The 26477-nt window shown below is 42.5% G+C and overlaps 1 protein-coding gene across 1 annotated transcript in view; it reads left to right on the top strand.

Moving 5' to 3' along the window:
• The window catches only part of lpar1 (lysophosphatidic acid receptor 1), a 45921-nt gene that overhangs the window by 13020 nt on the left and 6424 nt on the right, over positions 1-26477 (top strand). The window contains exon 2 of the mRNA XM_071906014.2: positions 12442-13197. Within this exon, the coding sequence (XP_071762115.1) occupies positions 12459-13197 (739 nt within the window). The 5' untranslated portion in view covers positions 12442-12458. The remainder of the gene's footprint in view (positions 1-12441; positions 13198-26477) is intronic.

The following is a 26477-nucleotide window of genomic DNA, read 5'->3' as shown; positions in this document are numbered from 1 at the left end:
GGAGGGGGAAGAAGAGGAGGAATGGATGTGAGGGGAGAGGAGAGGAGGAGGTGAGGGGAGAGGAGAGGAGGAAAGGGGCAGGGGAGGAGAGGAGGTGAGGGGAGGAAAAGAGGAGAAAAGAAGGTGAAGGGAGAGGAGAGGAGAGGAGGAAAGGAAGTGAGGGGAGAGGAAGAAAGGAGTACAGGGGAGAGGAGAAAGGATGGGAGGGGAGGGATGAGGAGAAGAGAAAAGGAAAGGAGTAAAGGAGGGGAGGGGGGGAAGAAAGGAGGTGAGAGGAGAGGAGGAAAGGAGGTGAGAGGAGAGGAGGAAAGGAGGTGAGAGGAAAGAAGAGAGGAGAGGAGGAAAAGAGGAGGGGAGAGAGGAGAGGAGAAAAGGAGGGGAGAGGAGAGGAGGAAAGAAAGGAGGAAATCAGGAGAGGGGAGGAGAGGGGAGGAGAGGAGGAAAGGAAGTGAGGGGAGAGGAAGAAAGGATTACAGGGGAGAGGAGAAAGGATGGGAGGAGAGGGATGAGGAGAGGAGGAAAGGAAAGGAGTAAAGGAGGTGAGGGGAGAGGAAGAAAGGAGGTGAGAGGAGAGGAGGAAAGAAGAGAGGAGAGGAGGAAAAGAGGAGGGGAGAGAGGAGAGGAGAAAAGGAGGGGAGAGGAAATGAGGAGAGGAGGAAAGGACGTGACCTGAGAAGAGGAAAGGAGGAGGGGAGACAAGGAAAAGAGGAGAGGAGATGAGGAAAGGGGAGAGGAAAGTTTACATTCCATATCACCGCAAATTACACCCATAAATGATATAAATTATGCTAATATTGTATATACAAAGAAAAAAAATGTCAAAGGAACGATGTATTTGATTGAAACATATCATACATGTTGTATCCTTTGATAATAGAGTATAAAAAACAATGATGCTGATATAGCAGCCTCTTCTGTATCAGCCAGGCTCTTGTCAGGACAGTTTTCTCACTTTCTCTTTGGCCTTGTTCAGCAGACATACATATACATACATATATATAAATATCACATTGCCACAACTGGGCCAAGTGGTGATTTGTGCATCAGGCCCACAGCCAGCTCATAAATCATCTCAGTCAGCATCAAGATGCAAAGAAAATCAATATGAATATGAATAATAATGTAATATCCCCACAAATGGCCACCATGCTTCTCTAACCAGAAGCACCTGGCTAGCCGTGTGTGTGTGTGTGTACTGTATATTGGTGTCTGTGTGTGCAAGTGAGGCACGATGCCATAAGTTGCAAACTATCCACTCACACTACTTTAGGCATAAGCAGACAAGCTAATTGTTAGTCAGCTGAACTGAGCTAAGCTACAGACAGGCATGCTAGCTATTACCGTCAAGCCTAGCCCATAGGCAGACTTTACAGACAAGCATCAAAGCGTCCAGTGAAGAGAGTTTCTATCAGTTTCAGATGTTACCTCCGTCATATCTCTCATAACTCATTCACATCAAAGTCTGGCTGGGAAGAATGCGGCACAGCTGAACCCGGTGCACTTTGGTCATTTATTTTTTTATATTAAAAAAAAAAAAACGGTTTTGCATCTGATTATAGCGTCCCACATGTGTACGAGCCTCGGGGGAATATTCGATTTGATAATTTATGTGTTGCTGTGACGACTTAGCTCAGATCAGTCCGTTTTTTGTGAAAATGAACAATTCCCTTTCAAAGCTTGCAAACCGGAGAGCCAAGAGTTTCATCTGGGATGCCATGCTGATGTGTACACAGCCTGGAGCCGCTTCATTGATAATGAAAGAGAGGCTGAATTTCTGGGCTCATTCAACTTTTCTCTGAACTTTTACATCCAAAAATGAGCTTCACATGATAGCGCTTTTATCAGCTCCGAAGTAGGGAAAAAAAGGTATTGTACTCCCCAGAAAATCATCCTGACCCGGAGACTTTAAATTCATCTTTTTCTCATCTTGCACAATGCATTCTCTCTGGAACTGTGCATCAGTATGAACGCCTGGAGCTCCTTGATTCATTGATAATGAAAGAGAGACTGACTTTGTGGACTTATATATATAATTCTTATCCAAACTTTTTACACCCAAATAAGCTGTAGATCACAGTGTTTTATCAGTTCCAAAGGGGGCAATGAATCACTATCCCCAGAAAGTCATGCACATTCCTAAAATCATTCCCATCTTTTTCAATGAATTCCCTGTGGAACATACTGTATATCAAAACAACTTCCCAGATCGGGGAGTGGTCAAACTTCTGTCTGGCCATCGGAGACGTTAATGAATGTTCGCTAATACAGACTAAACTTTCCTTGGGTGTAGGAATAACACACGTCAGAGCTGAGATTCAGTGGTATTTCCCTTAAAGCCTATTCCTCGCAGGGCCGTTATTTCCTATATTTCATAAAGAGCAGCCTGGAGACCAAAGGGCTGGATGATGGATCGGCGAGAGTCTGGGAGCAGACTTGGGCTTAGTTACTGTTTGAAATGGATTCAATTTCTGTTCTAGGATTGACTTGACTAGCACAATGGATCCAGTCAGTTTAGCCCAGTAAGTGTAAGGTAAACGGAGCACTGCAAAAAAAAAAAAAAAAAAAAAATCAGAAGAAGACATTTAGACTCATGTTCGCTCTTGAAATCTTAGTTTTTCTTAAAACAAGGGAAAAATTCATGTTGTTTCCAATGCAATTTCTGGTAAATGTGGTAAATGTGTTTAGTGGTATGTTGGTATGGCAGTAGTGTTTGGAAGTGTGTGTATGTGTGAGGGAGACAGAGATAACAGGTGAATGTGTGTGTATATTGGTGTCTGTGTGACTGTGCTAGTGTGTGTGTGTATGTGTGTATAATTAGGCGTATGTCGTGAATATGTGGATGCAGCCTGGTGTCGATGCTTGAGTAATGACCTCACTTGTATGGGTTGCAGGGTGGTCCTGTCCTGGCCTATTAGCCACACACACACACACACACACACACACACACACACACTTTATTCTCTGTCGCTCTCTCTCACACACACCCAGACTTTATCACACGTTGCTAACAAGCATGAAGAGAGAGTGTCGACACACACATTTAGGCACAGCAAGCGTTTTGTTCTCTGTCTTCAACACCAGGGGTTCAACAGCCTGCTGTGACGGCATATCACACACACACACACACACACACACGTAACCCCCATGTCTCCCCCATGAAACTCCCATGTCTCTTTCTCTTTCTGTTTTACAACACACTTTTTTGCACTCACGCATGCACACACACTTGAACAACCCATTCATTCAAACTTTCTCTTTTACAGTGTACATATACACACATGAACAGGCACACACACACACACACACATACATAAATCCACTTTCTCTATGTCCTTCTTTCCCTTGCTCAAGCTTTCCCTTTTACCCACCCACCGGCTGTTACACACACACACACACACACACACACACACACACACACACACACACACACACAATGACAGGATCTCTCTCTGCAGGGTCTAGACTTCCAAGGGTCTGATGAAAGCGTTGGGAATGTGTACTGAGAGGCGACTGACACTTCCTCTGCTTTCTAGTAGTGACTACTCCCCTCAGGCATCTGATGCCCGAGTGACTGCTCCCTCCAGACGTATAATGACCGTAAACCGCAGATGACAAGTGGAATAGATGGTCTTTCATCTACAGTAGTTGCCAGAGAGGTTCACCCCCCCCCCAACCACCCCCCAACCGCCATTACGGATCTCTCCTGCATTAGTACTACAACGGTCACTCAACTACCTCCTTTCAGTGTGTCTAATGGCCAAGTTACTGCTCCCTCTAGGACGTAATGACTGTGAACCTCAAAATTACATGCAGATTAGATGACAGCCTGAAGGTCCATCAATCACAGCAAATCATGTCCACTTTATTTGTAAAGCGATTAAAACAAAAAAACAAAAAAAATGGTCACCACAAAGTTTTTACAGAGGCCAAATGGAAACATTATAAAAACCTGATAAAAAAAGAACAAATATAGGAAATATAAGAACAAATAGAAAAAGGCTGTGTTTTGTCCCTTATTATAGATTTATCTTGCATTAGTATTGTTGTAGCATGTGTTACATATGTCTTTTAAGGAATTGATTACCAGACTATTCTTTCAAAATTTGCCACATTTCCCAAACAGTTCCTCTTCGGGCCGGAGTGTCGGTGCAGCAGCAGTCAGTAGGCATTCAGTAAAGTGAGACTATTGTATATATCTGTATCTGTATATATATATATAGATCTGTTGCCTGTGGGAACATATGACCGTAAACCACAGACACCAACAGACACCAAGTACAATAGATGACCTGAGGAACTGACGGGGCAAATGATCGAGAGACATCTATGCATCTCAAGCTAAACCGACTACTCCTTCTGGACATGGAAAGGTCATAAACCACAGATGCAAAACAGAAGAGATGAGCTATATTTGATCTTTGTCGGTCAAAAGTACGGCTTTGATCAACCACTATGTCAGTGTGCAAAGGTAAACTGGTTGCGGTTTCACTTCTGTGTGTCCAATATTTATGTAGTGTGCTAAGGTGCATGGTAATGCTTTAGTGTACAGTGTATGTTTTGATGGTATAGAGCTAGATTTGTATCATCTCAGAAACGCCATACTACAGTAAATACTGTTCACATGGACGTGAAACTCTTACCAGGCTTCCCACTACAGTAACACTAATACTGGCCTTGGACCAAGGATCAGTTGATTAGAGTTTGGTGGTGATGTGGATCTGGGACTTCAATTTAAATCAATATAAATCAATTTAACTTAAAATTTAAGCGATAGAAATGATGTGTTTGGGTGTTTTTTTTTGTTCAGCGTTGACAAAGGTTTACGCTTCTATTTTAATCTAGTGATATTGCTGGCTGCTATTTCTGGTAGTCTAATTGACATAAAACTTCTGTGAAAGGGAAAGGAGATAGTCCTGTCTACAGCGCAGGAGAATGACCTCTCCATCTTCTGTAATTACAATCTGCTGCATCCTTCTTTCAACCCTTCCTTCCCCCCTTCTGTCATGTGTCGTCTCCAGACACAGAGGGAAAATAAACGATTGTTGTAGATGTTGTAATCATATAGTGCATGATGTTTTCAATGGGGTTACTGTAGAAAATAACACATTCTGTTACCAGCTGGAGGGATAAGATAGCTTGAGCTATCGGTGCTCGGTTTTCCAAAAGCTTTTCAGAAAGATGATCTTAGTGGAGAGGTATTTCTGGGAAACCTGGCAAGACTCTGCACAATAGTCCTCATTTACTAAGTAGTTTGGGTTGGCAGGTTGGCCTAGAGGTACAGGCAGTGATGCTGACCAGTAACTGGAAGGTTGCTGGTTTCATGGAGATTAAACTAGCAGGAGGTTGAATTCCAGGTAGGAGCTGGTGACTGGAGGGCGGCTGGTTCATCTATGGCAGTGGTTCTCAACGTGGGGTCCGGGGACCACCAGGGGTCCTTGAGGGGGTTCCAGGGGGTCCCCAGCAAATTGATGAATTGTTAAACTTCACCCATTATTTCATTTACAAGAAGTTAACACAATCAGAGAATGTAGAAGAATCTCTTATCTCTCTACCTACAATACAGATAGTCATGGAACTCTGAACAAAGTCATATCTAACAATAAAAATATCCTCAGATTTGGATCAGAGAGAAAACTATCTCATCAAATGGGGGTCCGTGGCTCTAATGTGGACTAAATTAGGGGGCCTTGATATGAAAAAGGTTGAGAATCACTGATCTATGGTACTGGTATGCACTAAAACCAAAACTCCTGCAAAAAAGGGCATTGCATTGTTCTACACTTTGGCATATGTGGAAAGACAAATTCAGATTACTTTTTATAAATTATCCAATAGTCCGTAATCCATCCATGATAGAGTAGTATTCTTAAATAACGTCTATTGTTTAAAAACTTGAAGAAAAAACCAAGGCAACTCCTCTTTGCGGTATCAAAAGGCTAAGTGCTTTATGACATCATAGAAGCATTAAAAAACACCCAACATGTTTCGGCCATAGAGCTTTCTTGAGCGTGTCAAAGCCACACAGCTGACAATCAATCATCTTAAAAACATTGTTGTTGTTTTTTAATGCTCCTATGATGTCATAAAGTATTTAGCCTTTTGATACTTCAAAGAGGAGTTTTCACTGGAGTTTTCAGGACTTTTCGTGTTTTATCAGAGGTTTTTGGCCCATATAGACCAAAGAGCATCCTCTTCTGTCGCACCAGTAGCGCTCCTATATCTGCGTTTTACTGACAGTTGGTTTAAATGACTCATCCCCTTCTCAGAAAAGATGACTGGAAATTCTGGGGATTTTGTCCATTAACCTCATGTAAACACGCAGTAATACGTATAATGAAGCCACAGCGATATTAGAGTAATTATTGGCCTATGTTTATCTTTGATATGTCTCCTCAAAAAATCACCAGGACAGGTGCAGCTATAAAGCAGATATATCTCGGTTGCCGCGGGCGATAAAGCATCATACAATATACCTAATAGAACGATACCATTGCTATTACAGTGAGTGAAATAACATTTTACAGCCACTCCAAGCAAACACGGCCGCAGATGGAGATTCTTATCGGACTCCCTCAGGAAATTGTAGACATAAACAAAGTCGAGAAAGTTGTTTATTTAATTGATTATAACTTCCTTCATACTGTCATTGGTGCGCTGCCATGCCTAATACACAGCAGTTTGGCCAAGGGGATAAAACACCCATTAAGGATGTGACACGCTGCCAACATTTTGAGCTAGTGTATAGTTGATGGGCAATATTGGCTTTGGCTTGGATGAGGATTAATAAATGGGATAAATTTAACGTTTATGACATGGCGTGCGATGGAACAAAAGTATAATGAAAAACAATGCTGTCGGCTGGTAAAACTGTTCCTCTACATTACGTAATCTGTCTTGTATATCATTTTTTTTGGAACAGTGTATTGCCAGTGAGATTTACAGAGTTTTCCTTTGCAGATGAGGTGCGGAAGTTTAAAATGTTTTGGCCAACTTCAGCAAATATTCATAGCTTTCAACACTCCCTCATTTCCCAGGAGCCTACCTTATTTTTATTTTATTTTTTTTGCGGTGAATTTTGTGAGTTTTTTGATTTGTTTTCAACGCCACAAATTTGTCCAAGTGGAAAAATGTCTTTTATGTTTGCAACTCAGTTTTGGCAGGGAGGATCTTTTTGCTGTGTCACTGCAGGGAGAGAAGAAGAACTACAGGATTGGAACGGCCATGTTAGAAAGTAAATCAAGGGAAAAGGGATTTCCAAAAAAAAAACACTGGGCCTCAACCCAGAGCCTGTAGTACTTGTTCTTTCATTTCTCGTCCCCCCCCTTGTTTTCTCAATTGCTCTTGCTCTCTCTCTTTCTCACGCACATACACACACACACACACACACACACACACACTCTGCTGTAGCCCTGAGGTCCTGTTTCCGGTCTGGGGTGTAGGAGAGAGACTAAGCACTGGTGTGGGACTGGGGCTTATTACACACACACACGCACACACACACACACACTCATATGGTGGACTTTCATAACAAAAGAACTCTGTGTATGTGTTTTTGTGTGTCTCTGTGAGTCTGTACATGTGAGAATGTGTTGTTTTTGTTTGTGTGTGCGTGTGCATGTGTGTGTGCGTGTGCGTGTGTGTGTGTGAGAGAGAGAGTTGACTCTAAGCTGCATGTTGCTGCTGTGCTTAGTTTTCTTGGTTTCCTCTGATGCGTTTTTAAAGCAGGAACACTCGTAAAACTCGACCAGATGGAAAAAACATGTTTCAGCTTCATATCACACTGGGGTTTATTCACAAACAGACAGCCGTGTGTGCACGCGCGGAAACACACACACACACACACACACACACACACACACATATAAACATGCACACACGGCCACAGCTGCACTCACAGCGGGCCAAGCATGCAGGCACACACAAACACACACAAAAACAGGCACATATACACACACAAATAGGGGTACAGGCACAGGCGCACTCACACTTCCATACACAGGCACACACACACACACACACACACACACACACACACACACACACACACACACACACACCACCCTTGAGTAAGTGTAGCTGTAATTTGTGACACGTAAACAAAACAAGTTTTGTTCTGAACAATCTTCCTTAGACCGGCAGTCGTGGCCTTTTGGCCTAATAAAGCTCCCTGTTTAATGATGGCTGTTTACCGTATGTGAAACACACAAAGGACTCAAACACAAATCCAAACGACTGTGACTCAAGCTGAGCTTCAATCCAAAGGGGATGTTTGGTCTTTTCAGGTTTCAGGCGTGGGCTTAACATAATATTAAACCCACGAGTTTCCTAAAGCACCTTCTGAATGTTATGAAAGAGGAATTTTCCTGGAAGAGGGATTTCTATCAGGTGAAAACGTAAACAATTGTCTTCTCCCATGTGATTTCAGCTCATACATGCACACTGTCATAATATGGAGTCTGTAATCTTTGAGCTGCACTCCTACTCTTGACAGCTTTGATAAATATTTGCCTCGGCCCTCGACTTTCTCTGCTACTATCCTTCTCTTTCTGTCCTCCCTCGCTGTGGTAAAAGCTACCGGACAATACTCGACCAGTTTGTCCTTTCCCATTTAAACAACGGGAAGACACAGGGAGGCTGGGCTCAGTCTTCATCACAGAGAAGCGTACTATGTCTGCCGCTGTTGCGTTTCATCTCCTGGGTCTGTAGTCACAAAGTCTCTTAGAGTAAGACAGCTGATCTGTGACCAGTTTACTTCAGTATTCATTGTGGAGTTTCTGCAGTGTGTAGCCAGTGAACTAACACTGAAAATCTCTGTGAGAATTGCCTCTCAAAGATGTAGAACCAGGTGTATAAAGACCTGGCTAATTTCCTAAATCACACTTTATCAGCAGTAATGCAGTTTTGGTGTTTTAAATATTGTATTTTTTGTCATTTGGGACCCAATTGGAGCCACGTGCCTGTTTCTGGATGGTCTGGATCGATTGTAGCAGTAAATAAATTTGAAATCTTGCAGGAAAAATTCTCTTTCGGATACTCATACACTGTTATATCTCATCAATCTGTGGTGCTCAATGAATGAGTTATTTTGTGATGAAGTGTTGTAATTTACCTTTCTTGGTGTCCCCACTAGAGGTCTTCACGGGTCCAAAATTACGGACCCGAACCCTAATGGACCCGGGAAATTCGTTCCAAGATCCGATTGGACCCGATAATTTTTAAAAATATATATATGTACCGACCCGTTTTTGCCCGAGATATTACAGACCCGACCCGGTGCATGTCCGAGAGGAGAGAGATTTTATGGACCCGACAAACCCGGTAATTAAAATTGCTACTAAAAATGCCGTTCTACTGCTAAAAACGTTTATCATGTCGGATACAACATATGGTAGCCTAATAAAAGGAGATCAAAATAACAGAAAGACTTGCCAAGTTGTGCCGTTCTACAGTTTGTCCAGTAGATGACTGAGACTCCATAATGGAATCTAGCAGCTACGTAGCCTACAATAAGCGACAAGGAAATTAAATTGCAATTAAATTTTTCACCTTATTTTCGCTCTTGTAATCTGATCCTTCGCTGATCGCTTCCATGCGTTTCTCGTCTCGTGATCAGCGCTGATCACAGGTCTTCTCGGGTATTACACATAATGATAAACAGACCCGGGACCTGCGGTAATAGAATGGGACCCGACCCGGACCCGATTGGCCATAATAAAACGTGGACCCGAACCCATACGGGTCCCGGGTCGGGTCTCGGATCCTAGGGTTCGGGTAGACCCGTGAAGACCAACCTGCCTCGTCTTCTGCTACTTCAGTTAGTGATTTCCTACGTTTCCCAGAATGCCTTTCAACGACCCCCAGAGAACGGGGGTAGACTTGTTGTGTTCAGCTGTCAGGGTTTCATGTGTAGCAACGGCGATAGCAAATAGCCATGAAAAGTTTCCAAGAAGTTACTGACAGCTTGTCCTCTGCTTCCTAAACAAAGGGAATATTTAGTCGAGGCTGCGTTTTATCTGTCCTCTTTCAACACAGTTCTCTCTCTAAACAGAGATTTTGCACTGTTTACTACATGTCTCTGTGTTCTCATCCCAATTCATGCTTGTTTGTCTTGTCTTCAATTTCATCCATTTCTCTTCCCCCCTCTAATCTCTTCTTTTCTCATCTAGTCTAATCTTCGTTCTAATCTATCCTCTTCTTCCCCTGCTGTCTCTTTTTCTCACGCCTTTTGCTCTCTTCTGTCTAAACTCCCCCGGCAAGCAGAACAAGTACTGGAACTGAGCAGTAGATATGCTTGAAATACAGTATTATATAATTTTGTCTCTCCTCTTTTCCCCAAAGAATCCCACACCCACTGTTATCGTAAATTAGAACAATACACCGTGTAGGTTTTTTTAAAAAGTAGGAGCAGAGTCAGCAACACTCAAAGCAACACAGGCCCAGACTCACTCACTTACACACACACACACACTCATGCATGTTTGCTCTCACATGTGCATAAACACGCAATACACACAACTACAAGAAACCCAGGACAATCCCTTTAAGTTGTAGGTTTAGGTAACAACAGGGTAAATCAAGCAGAGTGAAATTTTTATCTCATGACCTTTGACCCACTTCCCTGGTCATTCAATGTCAATTGAGCCACGTTTAATTTGTGTTCTGTGTTCATGTATATTTCATTTAGTATGTATTGAGTTTTATGCCTCGCTACATATTAGCTGCCCGAACAGTTTTACATAAGGAACTAGAAGGGCACTCGGAGAGCGCAGACCTCCGCCAAGGCCAATGTTCGTGCTATTATTGCTTGTTCGTGAGGCTTGTTCGGGAGTCGGATCCGGATCTGCTCCAAAATTTAATGGGTTCTTCCTTGGCCCATGCTACACCCTTCCACGAAGTTTCATGAAAATCGGGCCAGTAGATTTTCCGTAATCCTGCTGACAGACAGACAAACAAACAAACGGCACCGAATACATAACCTCCTTGGCGGAGGTAATAAAAGAACAGAAAGAGATTTGCTGAGTCTTTTGTTTTAGTCACCCCACTCTGAGTCATCACACATGAGCAATAATCATAATACTATTTTGGAATTTCTATAGAACTCTCCGCTTACGTAATGCAATGTTAAAATTTCCATCTAACTTTATCTTCCCTCCAGTCGCAGCTGGCCTGACAACTTTGGCGCTTAATCGTTTCAGGAAGCGGAGAGTTCTATAGAAATTCCAAAATAGTATTATGATTATTGCTCATGTGTGATGACACAGAGTGGGGTGACTAAAACAAAAGACTCGGCAAATCTCTTTCTGTTCTTTTATTACCTCCGCCAAGGAGGTTATGTATTCGGTGCCGTTTGTTTGTTTGTACCAATGCTTCATCCTTACAGCCATGGATTCAGCTTGCTTGGCTCATTTGTAAAGAGGCAGATATGATCACGCGCTGATATGACTGGATGCAGAATGGGGGAACACAATCAGATATGATGTAGTGATGCAATCTATTGTTTCTGCTGTGGTTTCTCTTGTGGTAGTTTCTCCATCAACCGGCCATAGATGGGTTTTTCTACAATGGTGAACAGTAGCTGCGGTTACGTGAGCCATATTTTTTTCATTCTGAATGAAATCATTCTGATTGAAGATTTCCCCGCAAGTGTTTACATGAGCGCTAAATAAAAGGACCGCGTGGTGTGTGTTTACATGCTGCACAGTATGTAATCAGAATAAATGTTTCTGACACTCGCAAAATACAGAATCCAGCACTCTAACATGGGCTTATGTTTTTAAAAGATGGACCTGCGTGAAAAAACAACAGTTTCATCAGAACATACTAACCCAAAATGTCAGCAACAGATGTTTTGTTTTGCACCCGCAATGATGCAAATTCTCCCGGGAAAAAGTAAACGTCATTGACGTCTGAACTTACATCAAATGGGCGAGCGAGAAACAGTTTAGATATTCCAACCAAAGAAAGTGATCAAATGAGCGTTTACATGACGAGGTTACGGTTACATGAGACATTTTATTCTGATTGGGCTACTATTCTGATTACTAGTGGAATAAAAGGCTCCATGTAAACGCAGCTACTGTTACACATGATCAATCTACTTGAAAAAAAATGTATTGAAATTGCTCCCTTACACCACAGCCAACTTACAGAAAGACATCTGCTATTACAAAACCTCCGCCTTCTTTATCTGCTATTACAAAACCTCCGCCTTCTTTATCTGCTATTACAAAACCTCCGCCTTCTTTATCTGCTATTACAAAACCTCCGTCTTCTTTATCTGCTATTACAAAACCTCCGTCTTCTTCATCTGCTATTACAAAACCTCCGTCTTCTTCATCTGCTATTACAAAACCTCCGCCTTCTTTAACCAAACAGATAACAGTCTCGCAGTAAGTCTGTCTAATAAGTAATGAGTAGTAAATGTTTCCTCTCTCCTTTCAGAAACCACCACTGCCACCATGGATGAAGAACAGTGCTACTACAACGAGACCATCGCCTTCTTCTACAACCGCAGCGGCAAATACCTTGCCAACGAGTGGAACACTGTGAGCCGGCTGGTGATGGGCCTGGGCATCACCGTGTGCATCTTCATCATGCTCGCCAACCTCCTGGTGATGATCGCCATCTACGTCAACCGGAGATTCCACTTCCCCATCTACTACCTGATGGCCAACCTGGCCGCCGCCGACTTCTTCGCCGGCCTGGCCTACTTCTACCTGATGTTCAACACGGGGCCGAACACGCGGCGCCTGACGGTGTCGACGTGGCTGCTGCGGCAGGGCCTGATCGACACCAGCCTGACGGCGTCCGTGGCCAACCTCCTCGCCATCGCCATCGAGCGCCACATCACCGTGTTCCGCATGCAGCTGCACACGCGCATGAGCAACCGGCGCGTGGTGGTGGTGATCGTCATCATCTGGACCATGTCGATAGTCATGGGCGCCATCCCGAGCGTGGGCTGGAACTGTATCTGTAGCATTGACTCGTGCTCCAACATGGCGCCCCTGTACAGCAACTCCTACCTGGTCTTCTGGGCGGTGTTTAACCTGGTGACTTTTGTCGTCATGGTGACGCTGTACGCCCACATCTTCGTCTACGTGCGCCAGAGGACCATGAGGATGTCGCGGCACAGCTCCGGGCCGCGCCGCAACCGGGACACCATGATGTCTCTGCTGAAAACCGTGGTGATCGTACTGGGTAAGAAAGACATACAGTACATAGTAAAACAATATGCCCTTTTTTTTCCCATTTTTGTCTATCTATCTGTCTATCTATCTATCTATCCATCTATCAACAGTCTCACAAAATTTTGTGAAATGAGCATGAACTCTGAAACGCAGATTACATGTTGTGGACACAAATAATGTGAAGATTTACGTTCCTCCACCATGAAAAGGATTATGTGACAATAGCATGAATTGGACACGCCATTTTGACATGTTCGTCATATGAGAAGGTTTCTAACGATTAATTTTTGTTCAAGTAAAATAACTTCAGTTCAGGTTAGGAAAACTAAGAAAACCAAAAAACAGTTTGGTTAAGATGAGTATAAGGTTTTGGTCATGGTTATATAAGATAAACTTGCACTAAAAATGAAAACTTCACTCCCAGTTGAAAACTTGTTGTCATGAGTTATGAATTGAACCCCCTTCGACCTCCACACCCATACTTTCCTCCACACTATTTCAATGTCAAACTACTATTTTCTGAATCTATCTATCTATCTATCTATCTATCTATCTATCTATCTATCTATCTACAGCATCTAACTATAAAGCGTGGAATCTGTCTGTGAGTGAGTGAGTGAGTGAGTGTGTGTGTGTGTCCTTCGCATATCTCGAGAACCGTTCGTCCGATCTCCTTCACACTTGGCGGGTGTATTGCTGGGGACCCAAAGACGTGCAGTGTCGGATTTGGTGCAATTTGGACACGCGACACATTCAATATTAATAAACTTTGAATAAACAAGCGGCCAGCGCTCTGTGCAGCAGCCGGGCGAACGGGCACTGCACTAGTTTATCTAAATGCAGGACAGGGAGTCTTCTGCGATAGCAACTACTGTGTGAGATCTGAGATCAGCAGCAGCAGCTGAAACAATGCATCTGTTGATGAGCCTATCTGAGAGGCTGCATCACTCAGCACTGAGCCCAGGCCCAGCGGCTGCCTTGCACCACTGTCTGCCCCCCCTCATATACATCATCTCAACCGTAGAATCAGAACAGATAGAAGGGGTGCTATCGTGGGTATTCTCCTTCTGTATGGCTGCCATAGAGGTTTGATAATGTTTTAAAGGAGCATTGTTGTGTGTAGAGAGGGCATGAGATTAAGAAAGAGGAATCTTCAACTGCCACTAAAATGTTTGATGATGCTTTCACCATGACAACGCATAACTTTCAGACTCCCACACACCGCAGATACGCATCACAATCTAAACTTCTCTGGAAGCCATGCAAAGTATACCAGCCAACTGACCTTTCAGTAATCTCGATATAAATGGAAATGCTCTTTCGTCCATTATAACTCTGTGGTCTTACAACACTCGGTCCCGCTCCATTTCCCACTGTATAAGCAAATTCTTTTTTTTTCTTTCATGAAAAAAGAAATTCAACAAAAAAAAAAAAAACGCCCACGCAGCTGCAATATTTCCAACTCAACAGAGACTTTAATTTGGTGGAAAAAGTACTTAAAAAGCATTCAGGAGAGGTTCAGAGTGAGGTGAGTCAGGAGCCTGCAGGTTATCATCATGACAGCCGGGAAAAAGAGCCGACTTCGCTGCGCTGCGCTACCCAACAAGGCCAAAATACAGTAACAGTGAAATATGACTTCAAAGTATTGCTGGAACAGAAGTAGATATTGTATTTTAGCTTCATTTCATAGTGCACTTTTTTGTTGATATGAAATCAAAACCCTTGTCATGACCTTTGACCGTGACTACATCACATGCGGCTTGATAGTCCATTACGAAACTCACTTCAGATGAGCAGATCTCATGCTGTGGTCACATCATATCAGATTAACTGTAGATATGAGCTGCTGACTGAGAGGAAACCTTTGTGTCAGCCTTTTAATAATATAACACATTACAAGCAGGACATGTGGGAATATTTCAACACAGGTGGCAAACATGACAGCAAATCCACCGATGTCGGCAGTCCAAGGTGATAAAAATCCAAATTATCAGTTACATTCAATCAGTCAGTCAATCAAACTTTATATGCATAGCACCTGTCGTGCAAGATTGCAACAAAGTGCAAAATAAGAAGATAAATAAACACAATAATGAAAATCAGAAAAAAATATTAATAGTAATAATATTAGAAAAGAATGGGAGCATGGTGAAACTGAAACTGACAGACCGATGCATCACAGTAAAAGGGGAAGATTAAAACAAAACGCATTACATACAAGCTAGATAAAACAAAATCAAGGTCAGATTAGCTATGATTGTGATAACACATTCTAATGTAAAAGCTAAACTAAAAATGTATTCGCAATAAACTCTACTGCTCACAAACAGCGAGCAAATACCTGCTGCAGTTTGTTTATGGTTGCCATGATCGCCATCTTGGATGTTGGTGTTGTAATGAATTATTTACATGAATGCTCCCAAGTTGTAGCAACAAGATTCTGTCTCGTTCTTCTGCTTCTTCCAATATGATGCGACTGCGGCATCGTATGAGCACAAACAGACAATAGTAACCTCTAGAGATGGGACGATATATCTAAATTCAATATATCGCAATACAAAAATGTGACAATACGTATCGTGGGGCAGAAAAATGAATCGCAATATTAGCTCCATTTTTATTCTGCTGTAGTAATCACAAATCAGAGTTTCACAAGCTCTCCATCCAAATTCTATTATTTACACGCCAATACCATCACTCATTCCAGTCGAAACCTCTAAGTCATCATCGGTTCCTCTCCCAAAATAAACAGCGCACCGTCCCGACTGGTCTTCAGACAGGTTGGGTGGATAACCGGCTCGCAGCCTGCATGTCGGTGTCGTCACTAAGCGCGCGGTCTGCTTGATTCTGTGCCTGTTGACTCACAGAGGCAGTGACGAGGCTCTTCCACCTCTGATGATGCAATGCCTGTTTCACATTAGAGCCGAGCTGCTACATTTGGTCGGACAGTTTTATGGCGAAGTGTTTGGCGGAGGTGACATGTTTTCCACTTTGCAAGTCTCCAGGCCTCTTCGGTGATGCGTAATACTTAGAAGTATTGCTGTTTCTACGCGGGCCGACTGCACACAGTAGCAGACTTACCAGCTCTCTCTTATATAGATCTCTCCAGATGTGTGTGGTTGGTGTGTGTGTGGATGTGTGTGTGTGTGTGGATGTGCGTGCATTGTAGGGGAAAAGGACATTTTCGTGTCTGGGAGCAGATGTGTTTTGTCCCAGACAAAACATGCCGAAGGATTCCTTGTGATTTGTCTGTCTGCTGTGCTGCGTTATCTCATCCTGCTGTCTCGCTCGTCTCTCCGCTCCACACTTTACTCAGAGCGGTGGACAGCCACATGTACACGAAAATTAGAGGATATACATTGTCCGTTACTTAGCGATGCTTTGTTTGTTTTTCATTATTTCATATATGTGTGTTCAGAGTAGACTAAAGAAATAAATGAAAAAAAAGGAAAGAAGCTAAGAGAGACTACTTTTACCTGACAGGGGCAGGGTCATTTTTGAAGAAAAGTGCAATAAAGATATAGTTAATGTCTTTAATTGTATTATTAGAATCTTATTTTCTTCTTTTTCTTCACCTTATTCATCATCATTTTAATCTTTTTTCTTATCATATTCATATCATATCTTATCATATTCCTCCACATATAATTATCAATATCATTGTTTCAAGTTTAAAGATATTCAGTGTTCAGGCAACGTCTCAGCAGTACAAAAATCATGCATCCAGAATGTCAATGGTGATAAACTGTTGAAAGCAGTTTGAAGTTTGGGTGAATGAGTGTAAAACACTGCCTGCTTCAACAGCATGACGGCTTAGCCAAAAGGAAAAGGAAGTCTATAAGTTCAGTGATCGTTATGTGCGGTATATTTACCTACTGTGCTATGGTTGAGTGAAATTTAGAAACTCTCTAAGTGTCTTCGCGACTCTTCTCTCCTTTCATTAGTTTACTTTGAGATGGAGAGCAAAGCCACTGTCAGTGTGTCTACATTGAAACTGTCTAATCCATCCAGTAACACTTGCCAAATGGTTGCAAACGCGTTCCGAAATGGAAACACGTTCCAAAATGCTGATAGTGACTTCACCCAGAAACAGCAGTGGATTCCTTAGAATGAAACAAAACACATCACGCCCTTTCTCAAGAGTTTCTCAGTGTCGACTTCTGCCAGTAAGGGCCTGGCTCACACTCAGACATGTGAGACTGCAATCCTATAATGTGCTACAACACTTTCAGAAGACTTAAGGTTTATGTTTACCTTGAAATGAATCGAATTGTGAAGTTTTAATCTGAACAGGAATAACCCTGCAACTTAGTGAAAGAGAAACTAAATAACTGCCTCGCGGTTGTATGCCTCCGCCAATAAACTTTGTTTTATCATTGCAAGGACAGTCTTTATTTATTGAACATATATAATTAATGTGATTATTAGGTCAACTTAAAGGATTTTGGTACCTGCAAAAGTAAGTGACAGCACTTCCACCGTTTTTGTAGAATGACCCAAGATCGTTTTCTCAGCACAGTGACCTTGACCTTTGACCTTTGGCCACCAAATTTTAATCAGTTCATCCTTGAGTCCAAGTGGACGTTTGTGCCAAATTTGAAGAAATTCCCTCAAGGCGTTCCTGAGATATTGCGTTCACGAGAATGGGACGTACGTACGTACGTACGTACGGACGGACAACCCGGAAACATAATGCCTCCGGCCACGGCTGTCGCCAGCGCGGAGGCATAATAAAAACTTCTACACATGTAGCCATTGTTGAAATCACACTACTTACTGCAGACCTGCTGAACTACTGCTGCTCTTTGGCTCCGCCCACAAACGGAAGATAATTAACGTCAGTGAATTCAGCTGCTAGTGATTTGAGCTGCAGACTCTTTCTCATCTGGGATTCAGAGTTTAGAACATTAGAAATGACTTTTTTAGATGACTACTTTTACTTTTATACTTTAAGTCAATTTAAGACCATGTACTTTTATACTTTGACTTGAGTAAAGGATTTGAAATGCTACTTCAACTTTTACCAGATTATATTTTTAGATGAGTATTTGCACTTTTTCTTGAGTAAGGAATTTGTGTACTAGACTTTTGCGTTACAATATACTCATGTGATTCAATTATATAACATTCAATAAAGGATTTTCTGCTATGATAATGTAGAATAGATTCAGGGTAAGTACATGAAGCGAGGCTTATACAATGAGCACAACTGTAAGCACTATTTAAAGAGATAGCAGCCCAGACAAGGTTGACCCTGTTCAGTCCAGTCTGTAATGTACGATGATGAAAATATGATTTTGTAATTAGAGTGAGCTATACAGGCAAAGTTTAACCCATTTTCTGCCACTAGCAAGAACAGTTTAATAATTATTATAGTGCAACAAATCTTACGGTGTTCTTTAGTTATATTATCATTAGCTGCCAAGAAATAGGTGGAGTTGATAGTCAGGAGAGAGCTGTATTGTGACTGGGAGTTTGCCGTTTCAGATCCCAGGATGTCTAGGAAAAAACTCTCTGGGAAAGGAAATGAGGAACGCTCTCCCCTCGGACACAGTGTGTGTTGTAAAGGTGAACAAGCCGGACTTGTTTCTCTTCACTGATATATAAATTCCAGGCACTTACTGGCAGGGAAAGTCTTTGGAGAAAGGGCGTGATGTGTTTTGTTTCAATCTAAGGAATCCACTGCTGTTTCTGGGTGAGGTCATTTATCAGCACTCTGGGAGGATATAAAATAGCTGATTCACTCTTTTTTTCTTACTGATAGAAGCGAGATAATATGGATTGGATATATATGTTTTTTCAGGTCTGTTGAACACTCAACACTTGTTTTATTTTTAGAAATCTCTGTTTTCCTTTTTTTGTGTTATCCTGACCAAAATATTACAAAAGGTCATAAAGTCTCCAGCAAGGACGGAAGTAACTAATTACATTTACTCACATTACTGTAATTGAGTAGCTTTGTTGTGTACTTGTACTTGTTTGAGTATTTTTAAAGTCAGTAATTTTACTTTTACTTAAGTATGTTTTTACTGAAGTATTGTACTGAATCACATCCATTACAGATATTGTGTCTCTCCGTCAGCAGCAAAAACTGGACCATCGTAAGCTGACAAATTGTGAAGCCATTCACATCTGGCTTTACTTAATTTAATTTCTAATTTTTCCAGTTGAAAGAATCCAGTTTGAACTCTGTCCTCTTGTCCTTTTAGAATCACATGGAAAAGATCATGGATAACAACGTTCTCTTTTCTAAGAAGTAACTCAGTAACTTTTAGTTTCTACATTTTAAATGAGCCACTTTTTACTTTTACTTCAGTAGGTTTTTACACCAGTACTTTTACTTCTACTGAAGTGAAATATCAGCCAAGTAACAATACTTGTACTTAAGTAGGACTCTTTCCACCACTAGTCTCCAGTGAGGTAAAGGTTATCGTTGAGTTTATGTTCAACTTTTTAGGCGCAAAATGACGACGAGTTGAAGAAAGTAGAAAGTAGATCCACATGATTCCCTCTCCGGTCTCTCCATCTGCTGACCAGATGATGCTAACTGCTCCCCTGCTGTCCGCTCTTCTCCTCCCTCTCAGGACGCTGTAAAACCAGCCATGGTTGATTTCTCCCGGGAAGGACAGGATGAGATGGAAAATAAAAAAGATATCCCAGCTAGCTTGTTACTCACATATGCACAAGCACACACACACACACACACACACATATGTATAAACATGCTCATACCCACGCAATCACACATGCTGGCAGACAGAAACAAACACATAGACACATGCACATGAATATGTATGCAGACAAACAGGCACACACACTCACACACACACTCACACACAATAACACACACGTGAGACCTCACATAAGCCCTCTGGCCTAATAAAGAACAGTGGGACATGGGATTAGCTCCATTCACATAGAAGTTCATGTCCACATCGTTTAGTCAAATGATGGGAAAACAAAACCAGGCAATTCTCCAGAATCTGGTGTGTCCTTGATTTATACCGCCAAAGACAATAGAACACATACAAATGCATCCACTCAGAGATAGGGACACACACACACACACACACACATGCACACATGGGCCAACATATTCCTATCCCTTACCTTTGACCAACTAAAAACATAACCACTATTGTTTCTAGACAAAAGCTGTTTATTTGCTGCAGTCGCTGTTTATTTCTTAAAAGTAAAATGGACAAGCAGTTTAGTTTTTCATTCACTTTTTTATAATTATGAAGTGAAGATAGAAGGCTAAGTATGACAGCATGTACACACTCTCAGCGTGTACACACACTAAAGTTGTTGGGAGTTTTGCCGGCACTCCCATTCACTTGCAGGAGTTGTTGCAGGGATCAAACCCACGGCCTTTTGGTTACGAGACAGTCTCTGAATCCAGTAGGCCACCGTGCAAACATGCTATCACACATGCAATCACATGCTAACACAATACACACGCTCTACTCTGTGGCTGATCCCTGTACTGTTACTGTCATCCATACAGTGATCAGTTCACAACACCTTCATCTCAAAATCATATCTTTTAAAAAAAAAAACAAGTGAACAAATCTGCCAGTAGAGTGAGCTAATGTCACTTTATACCATCTCAAATCAACTAATGAAGTTTAGTAAAATGAAACTGCAATTTAGATAATAACAATCATTCTAATTGTTTTCTTTATAGACTGGATATGAGATATGAGATATGAGAACCTCTTTATGGAAGAAAAGTAGAGTTCCAGTTTTTTAATTGTGAAGAGATCTTTCACCTCCAGAACTAGTAAACTGATGCTGATCTGTGGCGGAAAAACTTTAAAAACTTTAAAGAAAGTGTCACAGGCGATATCAGTAGTTCACTCAGCCGCTGGTGCTTCTCTGTGGATAAAATGTATGACTGACACCAACAGCGTTTCTCTTCAATGCTCTTCAATGACTCAATAGCTCTGTCCAATTCACCATGACCTCACTGCATTCATCAGTGCCTGCTCAGTGTGTGTGTGTGTGTGTGTGTGTGTGTGTGTGTACGTCAGGTGCAGGGTAGCGCAGGGGGGCGTCAGTGAATGATCTGATTATCTTAAACACCGCGGTATTGTACTGTATGTGGTCACATCCTCAGACAGTACAGGGCGCCACCACACACACACACACACACACACACGCACACACACAAACACACACACAGGCGCCACATTATTGACTTATACTCATTTCATAACCCCAATCTATAATCAATCAATGCCTAACTCTAGAATTTGATAAATATTCAAATAATCTTAATGTCCACATTTCAAGCGAGGACAGAAAATGATGGTCACACACACACTCAGTCACACACGCACACACACACACACACATTTGTTTCTGTGTCACACAACAATGCCTGTGTGTCTTCTGGCTGACTGAGAGCAGAACCAATCAGGGCAAACCGCGAGCCAAACCCACCAATCCGCTGTCAGCGTGGAAACATGCCTGGCATGCGGCTCATGATGTCACAGGTATTAACATGCTTCCCCGGTGACATCATCATCCGCTTTCTTTATTTCTGTGTGTGTGTGTGTGTGTGTGTGTGTGTGTGTGTGTGTGTGTGTGTGTGAAGCACTTGGTCCAAGAAATTATTGGTCACAGTTCAGCATTTCTAATCAGTCACAATGGCAGCCGATTGGAAGGCAGCACCTGTCTTTCTGAATGCCGGTTCAGCAGCATCAGTTGTTCTTCTGGCAAACTGTCAGCGTCTCCAAAAATATTTATCGTTAACTGCTTCAGTGCTGCACAGAGACAGAGCATGTTTTTACATATTCTTTTAGCTTTTCTTGATTCTTAGGAAGAAAATAAGCCATTGTTAGTGTCATAGCTGCTGAAACGTCTCAGTAGTATCCAGGTCAACTCGACCTGTTGACCACAGCTTCCTTGGCAAGGTGGAAAACCCTCTGAAACACCATTAAATCATGTGACACCAACCAATAGTGTGTGAGTGTGTATGTTTGTCTGTATGCATGTTTACTTGTATACATCGGGGTCAGAAATCCGGGTCATATATACTGTATATTTTTCTTTTTTTTTTCTAAAATGGACATATAGCGTTTTAGAAGTGTGAATTTCAATCCTTATTTCACTTGACAAGCTGACGAAGAAAAAATATGTATTCAGTTTACAATAATGATTTGGAAGAGTAGTTGTAGCAGAGGGAGGGAAGATTTGACATGTGTACACGCCGAGCGGCCAAAACCACGGGTGAGTTTTGAAGCCAATAAGGAAGTGGCTGAAAGCTGCAGTTCGTCTGCTAGATGCCGGCTCCAAATCCAGCCCAACTCCATGCAAGTCAATGGAACCACAACACAACTCCTCACTCAAAATACAGTATAAAGTCAATACATTTTTTCAACAAGAGGTTATGGTCTCAGTAGCTAATTTCACTTCTACTAATGTGTGTCCATATGGCGATTTTCAAAGTAATTGCGTCATTAGCGGGATATAACGGTTATAAAACGGGGTTGTTTTCCTAGTGATTGACAGGTCGTCTGTCCAATGATCGACAGGTCGCCGATTACGGACCAATAGCAGGCGGCGCTGCGGCTCTGTGTCGACCCTCGGCTTCGCTCTGGCTGCTCCGGCTCCAAAAAATGTCAACATGGCGGAGATCATAAACCCGAACTTTTGGGTTCAAAACGGCCCGTCAGAAACCTATGGGTCACACTCACGACTCCATCTGTTTTTTTACAGTCTATGGTACACACACATTGGAGACAGTAAATTTTACTGAACCTGAATCAGTTGACTTACTGCTTTGCTCAGTGATACTTTGTCACTTCCCGTCTCAAGCTTGCTTCTCTAACCATTAAGCCACCATGACCCTCCATTCTCCATGTCTGTGTACATACAGGCCTCCGTTATCAATGACCGTAAACATTTGGCTATTGAATTTGAACTTGTATCTAATCTGCAGTGTGTGTATGAGGTGATTGATGTGGGAAAGCGGCAGCAGAGAAAAAAAGAAAAGCCTTCTGGGTAAAAGCAGTAAAAGCCACTGGACCAATTCAGAAACATGTTGAGGCTTCCTCTGTCCGCCGCCTTATTTCAGCGGGATCATGGTTATAACCACAGACGAGGGGGAGAGAGAGAGAGAGAGGGAGAAAGAGACCAAGAGAGGGAGAGAGAGAGGAGGGGGGGAGAGAAAGAGAAAGAATGAGAAAGGAGAGAGAGGGTGAGGCGGAGAGAGATACAGAGAGACGGGGGGGAGAGTTAAAGTGAGAGACAGACAGAGGAGAGAGAGAGCGTGAGGAAGAAAGAGAGCAAGAGACAGAGAATTGAGTGGCCGCTGTGTGTGTGTGTGTGTGTCAGAGAGAGAGAGAGAGAGAGAGAGACAGACAGAGAGAGAGGGAGGAGGAGAAGGAGAGAGAGAGGGAGAAAGAGAGAGAGGGTGAGACAGGGAGACAGATACGGAGAGTGTTAAAGTGAGAGAGAAAGGAGAGAGGAAGACAGAGAGAGAATGGAGTGACCAGAGAGAGAGAGAGAGAGAGAGAGAGAGAGAGAGAGAGAGAGAGAGGGAAACAGACAGAGAAATGAGAAAGAGAGAGATTAAAAAAAAAAAAAGTATGGGTGCCCAAAGACAAAAGGCTGTGTCAGCACTGTGAACTGCAAGAAATAGAAACATAATTGCACTTTCTATTAGAATGTCCAAAATATGAAAGTATTACATACTATATATACTTTCCAAAATTAGAAAGTGCAATTCCTAACTTCTCTTCCCTCCCAAACTCATTCAAATCTCAGAGTGGTTCTTGGGGAAGAGGAGAAAACAGCGTTACACAGTGTGGATGGTAATCAGTGACTAAACTGTCTAGGATGCATCTATGACCATAACATTGAATATAATCATATTTATCACATGAACAAAAAATAAGAGTTCCTTTAATTACTGAATTTGCATATATTGTACCATCTTCATCTGTATTGTACCTTATTTTATCCTTACTATTGTAACATGCTTTGGCAACACTCAGCACTACTTGATTCATGCTTTTTCTGAATCTGAGAGGCAGACAGACAGAAACGGGGGAGAGAGAGAGAGAGAGAGAGAGAGAGAGAGTAAAGGAAAGTAGGAGAGGGAGTAAGACACAGAGAAGATTGAGACTTGTAATTTACTAGTGGGTGTTTTTTTGTTTTTAGGGGCCTGGGAGAGTGGAGCATTAGTGGAAACCCAAGCCGCCGCAGAAGACACATGAGAAATGATAACTCTAAACAAAGTAACGACCACTCAGCAGACACGAGCGTCTGAGACGGCAGAATACGAAGCTGTGTGTAATTAGTTAAGCATGTTGCCGCATGAGGAACAGAGCGGCACAATGCGGGGACGCTCGGAGGCGTGAGACACGGCATTATAAATACCAGAATCTCAAACCATTTAACCCCAAATTTGTTCCATATTTACTTCTGCAGCAGATCGCATGGCTGAGAGAACCAGGCTGCTTTCGCTGCCACAGAGACAAATGGAGATAAAGAGCGTGTCAGTGACACTTAAGAAACAATATCATAAACATCTTAATGATGACAAATGCACTTTTTCTCTGGAAGAAGCACGACATGGCAGCCCTTAGACCCAGGCCTTTCCCAACTAGCATGAAGCCAGATTAGGAAAGAGTTTAGCATTTCCTAATCCAGATCCAGAGGAGGGGGGAGGAGTGATGCAGAGCCAACTGGAAACCGGACCGGACGGCCTCTAAATCATCTTTTCATAATCTTCTGTTTGAGGCAGAGATGTCGTACAAAGCAAACGGCTTTGATGCTGGGAATTAAGACTCTGTTTGTGATTAATGATGACTGTGATGTTTGTTAGGAGGCGGAATGAGCGCTTGATGAATCAAATGTGGGATCGAATGCTGACGGACGCTTTCTCAACACCGTCTGCATGTTTCCTCATCGCTCCTCCTCTAGTCGTTTTTGCCATGTCTAATTATGTGCGTGCTTGTGTGTGTGTTAAGTGTTTATCCATGTCCACCCTCATTTGTGTGTGTGTGTGTGTGTGTGTCAGTGCAGGGTTCATTGCTGTAGTCTGGTCTCCATTATTTCCTTATTCCTGTTCCCATAGTTATCTGCTCAGTATAGCCAGTCCATTCTCAAGGCTTCTCTCTCTCTCTCTCTCTCTCTCTCTCTCTCTCTCTGTCTTTGTGGTAATTTAATTTTCTCACACACACTTCTTGCTCTTGCTCTTCTCTCTCTCTCACTTCTTGGTCGCTCAATTCCTAGAATCTCTCTCTCTCTCTCTGTCTCTCTCTTTCTCATGCTCTCTCTCCCTTTCTCTCTTATCTCTCCCTCTCTCTATCTCTCTGTTTGTGGTAATTTCATTTTCTCACACTCTCACGCTTCTTGCTCTTGGTCTTCTCTCTCTCACTTCTTGGTCTCTCAATTCCCGGAATACCTCTCTCTCTCTCTCTCTCTCTCTCTCTCTCTCTCTCTCTCTCTCTCTCTCTCGTCTCTAGGCCTTAGCCGCTTGCACAAACACTAACAAACACAGGCATCTCTTCTCACACTCAGACACACACATATTTACACAGACGTATATAGATTTATATTTAAGGCTTAGGGACTCTGAAGGCTGCCATTGAAAAAGCGAGGAGACTGAGAGGGAGGCAGAGAAATAGTGCAAGAGGAATTGACAGAATAAGATGGAGAAATTATATTGCTGTTCAGTATCATAAATGCTGTCAACACGGCCATATCACGCTATAGCTGAAGAATATTCACAACAACAACTTTCGCAATGTAGGAAAAGGCATCGAATGTGTAGTCATGTGTGTGTCAGGGGCGTAAAAACAGTTTTTCCCCCTATACTCTTCTGGACTTCTGTGCAATTCCCAAACTCATCAAGCAGACCTGGAAAGTGTCAAATTCACTTTCCATACCTTTCTAAATTTTCCAGGCCTGCTAAGGAACCGTGTTTGTTTACTTTCCTCCACGGACTTTCCATTTCTCCTGTCTCTCTTCCCTACTGGTGCCGTTTACAGTGACGAGGCAAAAAAGACTCACTGAAGTCCGCCAAAAAACGTCCTCGCTTCTTCCGTAAACAAAAACTCTGGATCACCCTCTGCGGACCTGGCATGGCAGTAATGCTCCTCTATGCGGCCATGGTAAACCGACCACGTTTTTAGGCAATGTGGAGGGGCAATTTTGAGATGAAGGGTGTAACACAGACGACGGTATACCCCTGGATTCAGAGAGGAATTGAAAATGCTCGTTTCTGAAGCGGAGAGCGAAACTTCTCAACTCTTGGCTCCAGACACACTCCAACAC

The sequence above is a fragment of the Centroberyx gerrardi genome, chromosome 2 (assembly GCF_048128805.1).
Source record: "Centroberyx gerrardi isolate f3 chromosome 2, fCenGer3.hap1.cur.20231027, whole genome shotgun sequence".
NCBI classification, from domain to species: domain Eukaryota; kingdom Metazoa; phylum Chordata; class Actinopteri; order Beryciformes; family Berycidae; genus Centroberyx; species Centroberyx gerrardi.
This window is presented reverse-complemented; position numbering and strand designations above follow the sequence as displayed.